The sequence below is a fragment of the Pygocentrus nattereri genome, chromosome 15, assembly GCF_015220715.1.
Source record: "Pygocentrus nattereri isolate fPygNat1 chromosome 15, fPygNat1.pri, whole genome shotgun sequence".
Classification (NCBI taxonomy): domain Eukaryota; kingdom Metazoa; phylum Chordata; class Actinopteri; order Characiformes; family Serrasalmidae; genus Pygocentrus; species Pygocentrus nattereri.
Window position 1 is genome coordinate 13,111,376 of NC_051225.1, and position 10,031 is coordinate 13,121,406.

The 10,031-nt window shown below is 40.4% G+C and overlaps 1 protein-coding gene across 1 annotated transcript; it reads left to right on the forward strand.

Annotated features, from left to right (window-relative positions):
* Positions 1 to 825: 825 nt before the first annotated feature.
* Positions 826 to 5,954, forward strand: lyve1a (lymphatic vessel endothelial hyaluronic receptor 1a). Its single transcript, XM_017707276.2, has 6 exons — positions 826 to 1,002; positions 1,650 to 1,815; positions 1,923 to 2,062; positions 3,673 to 3,912; positions 4,022 to 4,100; positions 5,196 to 5,954. Exons 1-6 carry the CDS (start codon positions 921 to 923, stop codon positions 5,392 to 5,394), a joined length of 906 nt encoding a protein of 301 aa, XP_017562765.1. The 5' UTR covers positions 826 to 920; the 3' UTR covers positions 5,395 to 5,954.
* The last annotated feature ends 4,077 nt before the right edge of the window (positions 5,955 to 10,031 follow it).

Below are 10,031 nucleotides of genomic sequence, written 5' to 3' on the forward strand. Positions count from 1 at the left end.
GAAAAAATATAAAAGGATGCAGAAATGCTGCCACCTTCTCTGGGCTGTGTTCTGACAAATTAACATTTGAAATTCTTTTTGGAATTATGGACACTGTGTCCTCCAGGCTAAAGACCATTAAACCATAAAAATATGGTTTATATGATTTGCATATCATTGCATTGTATTGTATTTTTATTTACATTTTGCACAGCATCCCAACTTTTTTGGAAATGTGGTTGTACATTTGGCTATCAGCTTTTTATTAATTTGTAAATAGTATATCAAAACCACCTAATTTCCTGTATATTAATCTGCTTTAGTTTATCTGCCTTAACATGTATCACTATTTCAAATATGAGGCATTCCTGTTGTTAATTTTATCTGGACTTCTCCATTATTATAGTCATTTACAGCTGTTTCACCATTTACAGTTTCATAAATTTTATATCTACCTACAAATATGTTGAAGCCTATTAAGTTATAGGATAGTAGCATCATATTAGAATCATTTTCTGCATGTACTTACATCAAAACTAGTTTTATATTACAGAACAATTAAGAACAGTACTCTATAATGGTATGACAATAAAAATGCCATTAGATCATTTTCATCCAGAATGAAGTTTTGCTAAGATGACAGTTTTTGTCATCTGTCATCACCGTTCATTATCATCAAGCCATCTCTCCTCAGCTTGGGCTGGGCTCCTAAAGCCCACGTTCCCCCTTCTGACCTCATCAGAGATGCCAGCGTACCTCCTGTTTCCTCTTCCCCTGTGCCGTGGCCTTGTGATGACACTTCACACGGCGCATTTATGAAATATCCGCCCCCTTCACTCATCCCTGGGGGGGGGATAGCCTCTCTATAACCTCCGCTCTTGGCACTTGGACACTCACATCATTTCATCTCAGAGAGCTCAGAGTGAAGCAACTCCTCCATCATGGCCAAAGTCAAGATGCTGGCGCTACTCTTGGCGAATTTCATCTCATCTGCTGTGCTTATCGATATCAGCAAGCTCACAGGTAAGACTGCTCTAATCATGGCTGCAACAGTCATATCTATAATATCAATATTCAAATACTGATATCAGTTCAAATTAAGTTCTAATGGCGCCCTTAATAAGTATTTGAGTATTAACTATGACTTGTAATTTGTTTCTGATTCCATTAGCTGAACATTGATGATCAGTTAATAATTGGTGTTTATGGTGCTTTTAATATCACTAATGTAATTTTAATTCACTGCTGTTAGAAGAAAACAGACAGTTTTAGACATAATTTAGAACTGTCCATTGGCCTTTATATTGTGTGTAAATTTCATGGTGAATGGACCAAAAGAAATGGCCCAAAATGACTTGGAAAAATGTCTGGTTCCATTGACTTGCATTAAAAGTAAAGTGTTTTCTTTCTTCTCCTGTAAAGCTATCATTTTGGAGATACAAGATTTTGTTCCTACAAATTAGGTTCTTATGGTGGCTTGTGTAAAGAATTTCAAGATTATTACTTTGCTGTAAAGAAATGATTTTATGTAAAGTCCATAATAATTCATAATTGAGGCTTTTTTTGTATATTTCTTGAGACATCTGATCCATATACCATTCTTGATGGTATGAAAGTTTGTGTTTAACACTAACTCTGCATCCACTTTCTATTCCTTTCATAATAAACAGTGTTCCCCAAACATGGCAGTATCTTGGGAGTGTTCCATGCATCATTCCCAGGCAGCTATGCCTTCAACGCATCTGCAGCCAGAGATGTGTGTGAACAGCTGGGTGTAACGATAGCGGATAAGGCACAGGTGCTCAGAGCTTCCACACGAGGCTTCGAAACATGCAGGTACAGCCAGAAAGGACTGACTGCTTCTGGATTACAAGTTATAATTGTTATAAGTTATGTTGTGTTAAATGTATCTCTGTTAACATTTTTGGTTGTTTGTTTTTCAGGTTTGGATGGATAGATGAACAAATTGCTGTTGTTCCAAGGATTCAAGCCAAAGATACGTGTGGTAAAGGAAAAGTTGGAGTCATCCCATGGCGGACTACTCTCAGTACAAAGTTTGACGTCTACTGTTTCAATTCAACAGGTAGGACACAAATAACAAAGGTTGACACTTCATTCTGACCAAAAGAATTCACTTATATATCTTATCGTGTAAAACTTGGAACTGTGACTGGGTAAGATTGTTGCAGTGAACAGTAATGAAATGCTGTGCTCAGTGATTGACAAAGTACAAAAATCATGTACTTGAGTTAAAGTAGAGACACCCAAGGTAAAATATTACTCCAGTAAAGGTAGAAATTCCTCCCTTCAGACCTCGACTTGAGTAAAAGTACTAAAGTATTTACCTTCAAATGTACTTAAGTATAAAAAGTAAAAGTATTAAAAGATTAATTATGGCTCTAAAGTCCTGTTTTCATTTTTATAACAAGACTGGCTTCATGAACTCATTGTAGGTGAAAATCCTCCAGTGTCTCTCTTGGTAAACCAGTCTTCTAATAGAATGTCATTAATTAGTGACGCTGATGTTTATTAAAATGATCATAAGCACAAAACACTGAAGGTAAACAGTTTCTATCAGGAAGAACCGAGTGGCTCTAAAATCACTTTTTACAAACAAGCAAAGTTTCAGATTAAGATTTATTTACAACTTAGTTACAAGTTTAAGTTTAATAAAAACTGGCTTTAAACTCAGGATCACAAATGAGCTTCCTTTACTATGTTGATCTGTAGGTCTCTGTTCATAAACATAAACCAGCCCAAACTAATTTATTATAAAATGAAATGGTGTTTATAGAAATTCAGAAAAAAGACGCGTCAGTCACGACTGCATATGTGGACATATTTCTATATTGTGCTCTATTTACACAAAGTTAGGTTAGTTCATCATTTATGTTGAACAGACTCTACCAAAATTTTACACTGCTGCACTGATGTTGAACCGTGTGCTTCACTGGGTCGGTATGACCAACAGGTCAAAACAAGCTCAAAACAAAGTGATTGGTGTTTTTGCTTTGTGCCTCTTTTGTTTTGACACGTTACGTTTTTATACACACAGAAACCAAAAGGAACGACAGATTTCTCAAAATGTAGTGGAGGAAAAAGTCAGATATTAGACTTTGAAATGTAGTGGAGTGAAAATAAAAAGTCACCCAGAATCGAAAAACATGAATACAGATACACAAAAAAAAAAAACTGCTTAAGTACAGAAACTAATTACATTTACTTCATTACTGTCCACCACTGGCTGTGATTGCAAAACTGATACTGCAGAAGACTTGAATATGCAAATTAGCACACTACTCAAACCCCACGTTCATAATAATGATAAATGAATGATACACTGTGCATCACTTGTCCAGACTACAGTTTCCTTCACAGCTGTTGGATTTTTTTTTTATTGGATTTCTTCCTTCCAAACTTTGGCAGATTTGGCAAAGCAATTAGCAAGACAAATCTTGTGTTTCTCTTGGCAACAAAACAGCGCAGGGTGTAGTGCAATGCTGGAGGAAATGGGAAATTCTGAGTCTGAAATTGTCCCTTTACCGACTTCCTCTGAAGTGCTTGGACATAATGACACGGAAGGAAATAAGTGGGATGTACTGGCAACTGACCAATGCTACCAAACTTCAGAACTGTTGAGAGATCAGTTGAAAAGTGTCTTACGTAACATCAATCTACTTATTCCACCTGCAGATTTTGAAGCACAAGCTCAAGCAACCACAACACAAGTCCATAAGACCACAAGTGGGACACCTGCACCACACATGTCCAAAGGTGGAGTTCATCTACAACAGGTTAAAACTACTCAGTCTGCTTCATCCACCTCTTCATCTGATCTCCACCAAACCTTTTTTGTGTCCTCTCGGGCTCTGATCTACCCAGAGGACAAGGAAAAAGCCCAGGCCTTTGGCGGCACAAACCCTAACATTGGAGGTTGGTGTCTTATATTATTATGATCCCATCTGAATCATTAATTTCTCTAATAGAAAAAAAAAAACATTTTGTTTGTTCAAATCTTTTACCTCCCCCTCTCATTTCCTAGTCGTCCCGACTGCTTTGCTCATCACAACCATCTTCACGTTCCTACTGGCTGCCATGGTTGCTGTTTGGTACTTCAAAATGTAAGTGGTGGTCTTGTAATCAGACATAATTGCTGTAGGAATAAAAAAAAAAAAAAAAAAAAAAAAAACAACCCACAGTTGGCTACGTTCAAATATCAGTGCTCAATTCAGATTTTTTGCTCAGGTCCAGTATTTCTGTCTAAATCCATGTTAGTAAGTGTGAACAGATCGCAACTCTAAAAGGATCTGCATCTGTACAGTGCTGTCCAGATCTTTCTGGACTAACTAACTTGCCCAAATCTCAAGCAAATCAGTTTCTGTCGTCCATTCTTTGTAGCTACGGCTGACGCTGTAGACTCTGGATGAAGGAAAAAAGTGAGAATTTCCAACTGACTGTTCTCTGACCATTGCCTCAGATTTATACCTACTGTAGAACCACATATGAAAGTGGGTGATTTTTGATTTGGGGGAAGAAAAAAAAAAAAAAAAAAAAAAAAAAAATGTTCACACAGCTCAAAAAAACTACCACATGCAGGTAAGAAAAAGATTCAGTCCTCTTAAACACTGTAACGTGAACAAAGACGATTGGATTGGATTCAATTTATTGTCATTGCTTATGTCGCAAGTACAAAGCAACGAAATGCATAATGCATTACGATGATTACTCAATAAGGAACATTTGTTTACATGGGGGCAGTTATGGGCTGGGGCCAGTCATGAGCTGGGGGTTAGGGAACCAGCCTGGTGACTGGAAGTTCCTCCAAACCAACAGTACATTACTGAAGTGTCCTTGAGCAAGACACCTAACCCCCAACTGCTCCCTGGGTGCTGTAGATAGGGCTGCCCACCACTCTGGGCAAGTGTGTTCACTGCCCGATAGTATGTGTGTTCGCTATCCTGTATGTGGTGTTTCACTGCACGGATGGGTTAAAATGCAGGTGTGAAATTTCCCCATTGTGGGACTAATAAGGGTCACTTAAATAAAACATTATACCATATCGCTGTTTATATGTGTGGTCCTCTCCATCAAACTCAATAAAACGTCCTGAAATATTGCTTTGAGGCACTGTACTACTCCCTGAATGTACACTGTGACATCACTGGATCCTTAAGTCTAATGAACTAACCCTCTGGCTGCCCTCTTTCCTGCCCTAGGAACAGGTCCTGCGCAGGCCTGTGTGATGGGGAGCAGCAGAAGGAGTGCATAGAGACTGAGGTCTGGGATGAACACAGCACAAAAGATGTGAAAGAGTCCCGAACTGAACTGGAAAACAAGGACGCTGACGATGTTAGTGTGACCATGAACTGTGACAACGATGGCGATAACGAGAGCGAAAGCGGGGCGACTTCATAACCAGCCACTGTAGACCGACACTCTGAGAAGCTGCTTGAATGGTTACTTTAAAATAGCATGATGCAAATGTATTTATTTGTTCAACATTTTTCTTATTTAGTTTTTATCTGTGATGTAGCCTACAATGTTTATAAATCTGATTATCAACTTTTTTTAAACAGAATGTACTGCTTTTTTTTAAATGAAGCTGCCTTTCTCTGGCTAATACGGGAGGTGTGCCACTTGGTGAAAGATCTGAATGATTTATATAAAGTTTCTGAAATGATTATAAGCGCTGTGGGGAAAAGTATTTGCCCTCTTCTAAATTTTGCATATTTTGCACATTTGAATGTTTTAGATCATCTAACTACTTTTAATATTAGACAAAGATAATTCTAGTAAAATTGTCTTACTTTATCCATCCATCCATTTTCTAAGCCGCTTCTCCGTCAGGGTCGCGGGGGGGTGCTGGAGCCTATTCCAGCAGTCTTCGGGCGGAAAGCAGGATACACCCTTGACAGGTCGCCAGTCCAACGCAGGGCTGTCTTACTTTATTAAAGGAAATCTGCTGTTCATCTGTACCTGGCCCTGTGTGAAAAAGTGATTGCCCCATTAGCCAGTAAATCAGCCAGTTAACCAAACTCAATTGTCTATTGGGTTCAGTTTCACTAGCCACAGTCAGACATGATCACTTTATATAGAGTGTGTCTGGCAATGTGAATCAGGCTAGAAGGTCTTAAAAAGCAGCACATGATGCCACATTCTACACAGATTGAAATACAGGTGCGAAACGAAGTCATTGAAATCTACCAGTCTGGAAAAGTTGTCAAAGTCGCTGTAGGCTTTGTGACTCTATTGATCCACAGTGAGAAGCAATATCCACAAACTTGGAACAGTGGTGAACCTTTCCAGGAGTAGCCAGCCTGACAAAATTTCACCAAGAGTGCAATGACAACTCGTCCAGGAGGTCACAAAAGAACCCAGGTGAACATCTACAGAAATGCCAGCCTTACTTTCCTCAGTTACAGTCAGCATACACTATTCCACAATAAGAAAGATGCTGGGCAAAAATGGAATCCTTGGGAGAGCCACAAGGCACAAATCACTGCTTACAACAAAGGCTTCTCTTGCATTTGCCAAAAACATCTTTATGACCCCCAAGACTTTTGGGATAATATTCTACACACTGATGAGTCAAAGGTGAAATTCAGATTTGCACAATTTCCCCACTGAGCCCAGATGTAGTCACACAGTGAGATAATGTAAGCCACTCCTTACACATCAGAAGTAAAGACACTGCTCAAAAAAATAAAGGGAACACTCAAATAACACATCCTAGGATCTGAATGAATGAAATATTCTCATTGAATACTTTGTTCTGTACAAAGTTGAATGTGTTGACAACAAAATCACACAAAAATCATCAATGGAAATCAAATTTATTAACCAATGGAGGCCTGGAGTCACACACAAAATTAAAGTGGAAAAACACACGACAGGCTGATCCAACTTTGATGTAATGTCCTTAAAACAAGTCAAAATGAGGCTCAGTATTGTGTGTGTGGCCTCCACGTGCCTGTATGACCTCCCTACCACGCCTGGGCATGCTCCTGATGAGGTGGTGGATGGTCTCCTGAGGGATCTCCTCCCAGACCTGGACTAATGCATCCACCAACTCCTGGACAGTCTGTGGTGCAGTCTGTTGGTGGATGGAGCGAGACATGATGTCCCAGATGTGCTCAATCGGATTCAGGTCTGGGGAACGGGCGGGCCAGTCCATAGCTTCAATGCCTTCATCTTGCAGGAACTGCTGACACACTCCAGCCACATGAGGTCTAGCATTGTCCTATATTAGGAGGAACCCAGGGCCAACCGCACCAGCATATGGTCTCACAAGGGGTCTGAGAATCACATCTCAGTACCTAATGGCAGTCAGGCTACCTCTGGCGAGCACATGGAGGGCTCTGCAGCCCTCCAAAGAAATGCCACCCCACACCATTACTGCCCAACTGGTCATGCTGAAGGATGTTGCAGGCAGCAGATCGCTCTCCACGGCGTCTCCAGACTGTCACATCTGTCACATGTGCTCAGTGTGAACCTGCTTTCATCTGTGAAGAGCACAGGGCGCCAGTGGCGAATCTGCCAATCCTGGTGTTCTCTGGCAAATATCAAGCGTCCTGCACGGTGTTGGGCTGTGAGCACAACCCCCATCTGTGGACGTCGGGCCCTCATACCATCATCATGGAGTCGGTTTCTAACCGTTTGTGCAGACACATGCACATTTGTGGCCTGCTGGTGGTCATTTTGCAGGGCTCTGGCAGTGCTCCTCGTGTTCCTCCTTGCACAAAGGCGGAAGTAGCGGTCCTCCTGCTGGGTTGTTGCCCTCCTACGGCCTCCACGTCTCCTGGTAGCGCCTCCAGCCTCTGGACACTATGCTGACAGACACAGCAAACCTTCTTGCCACAGCTTGCATTAATGTGCCATCCTGGATGAGCTGCACAACCTGAGCCACTTGTGTGGGTTGTAGAGTCTGTCTCATGCTACCACGAGTGTGAAAGCACCACCAACATTCAAAAGAGACCAAAACATCAACCAGAAAGCAGAAAGGTACTGAGAAGTGGTCTGTGGTCTCCACCTGCAGAACTACTCCTTTATTTAGTGTTTAGTCCTTAATTTTGCTAATTGCCAATAATTTCCACCTGTTGTCTATTCCAGTTGCACAACAGCTGTGAAATTGATTGTCAGTCAGTGTTGCTTCCTAAGTGGACAGTTTGATTACACAGACGTTTGATTTACTTGGAGTTATATTGTTTTGTTTAAGTGTTCCATTTATTTTTTTGAGCAGTGTATATACTTACCTGTGGACCGATCACTCATGTCTCTAATGACTAAAAAGAGAACTGAGTGGCTTCTCCTGAGTTTTACTTACCTGGATGAATCCATCCTCTGTAGAAGAGGTGGAAAGAACAAAACCTTTAAGAGAGAAAATTGTGAAATGTACACTGTAATTGCAAATGAAAGCTAATGACATCATGAATGTGAATATGGACAGTAAGTGGAGAACATGAATTAGAATTACAGATGTATGTAAATATATTTAAATATTCAGAGCTCTTGTTTTACCCAGGTCAGTAATGGTTTATTCTAGGGGAGGAGCTACCCATATGCAAGCAGTGGTGGACAGTAACGAAGTAAATGTAATTAGTTTCAGTACTTAAGTAGTTTTTTTGGTGTATCCATACTGATGTTTTTCCATTCTGTGCGACTTTTTACTTTCACTCCACTACATTTCAGAGTCAAATATCTTGTTTTTAAAAAGGACCTTGAAATGTATTTTCACTCCTTAATTCACTCAAAATACCCTTTAGCTATCATGACTCGAACATTTTACCACTTATAAACTGACTGACTGTCCTTTTTCATAGCTCATGTACCCTCAGTTGTTATTATCAGTCTCTTTGTATGTGCATTATACATTGTTCAATAAAGCATTAATAATAATAATAATAATAATAATAATAATTCAACCACACTGACTTCTTCAGTAGCTGAAATTTTGGAGTTGACTTCAATTCAGATTCAGATTCCAAGTGAAGGGAACTGACAGAGTAAAATCCACAAAGTAATTTTCTCAATTCCAAGTCAAGGGGAATGAGATAAGTACAATATTAAGTAGAGGTGGACGCCACAGCACAATGTAATATGATGATACTTCTCCGTATTTACATATTCCTGATATAAGTTGGAACTGAGAAAATATTGCCAAAATTACTATGAAAACTGAAGCTAATTACTGCACTGTGGTAACACTGATGTGGTCTTGGTGGTGTTAGTGTGTGTTGTGCTGGTACTGTTGGATCAGACACAGCAGTGCTGCTGGAGTTTTTAGACACTGTCCACTCAATTAGACACTCTTACCTTGTTGGTCCACCTTGTAGATGTAAAGTCAGAGACGACAGCTCATCTGCTGCATAGTCTGTGTTGGTCATCCTCTAGTCCTTCATCAGTGGTCACAAGACGCTGCCCACAGGACACTGTTGGCTGGATATTTTTGGTTGGTGGACTATTCTCAGTCCAGCAGTGACACTGAGGTGTTTAAAAACTCCAGCAGCACTGCTGTGTCTGATCCACTTGTACCAGCACAACACACACTAACACACCACCACCACGTTAGTGTTACTGCAGTGCTGAGAATGATCCACCACCCAAATAGTACCTGCTCTGTGAGGGTCCATGGGGGTCCTGACCACTGAAGAACAGGGTAAAAGGGGTTCTTGCAAAGTATCAGAGAAACAGATGGACTACAGTCTGTAACTGTAGAACTACAAAGTGGACCTGTATAGTAAGTGGAGCTGATAAAATGGACAATGAGCGTAGAAACAAGGAGGTGCTCATAATGTTATACCTGATCAATTAACCACTGCCCACCTGTTTTCCCGCTTTGTACTATAATACTTTAGACTAACAATGTTTGCTATCCGGTGTCAACCAGAGGAGGATGGGTTCCCCTTCCGAGTCTTGGTTCCTTCCTCTTGCTCTTAGGGAGTTTTTTCTTGCCACTGTCGCTATTGGCGATGCTCATGGGGGCTTGGACCAGATTTTCTCTTTTCTTTTTTTCTGTAAAGCTGCTTTGTGACAACACCTGTTGCAAAAAGCGC

Coding starts and splice junctions, on each gene's coding strand:
- lyve1a (XM_017707276.2), top strand. CDS start 921: ATGGCCAAAGTCAAGATGCTGGCGCTACTCTTGGCGAATTTCATCTCA. Junction 2,063..3,672: donor CTACTGTTTCAATTCAACAG/GTAGGACACAAA, acceptor TTCCACCTGCAG/ATTTTGAAGCACAAGCTCAA. Junction 3,913..4,021: donor CACAAACCCTAACATTGGAG/GTTGGTGTCTTA, acceptor CTCATTTCCTAG/TCGTCCCGACTGCTTTGCTC.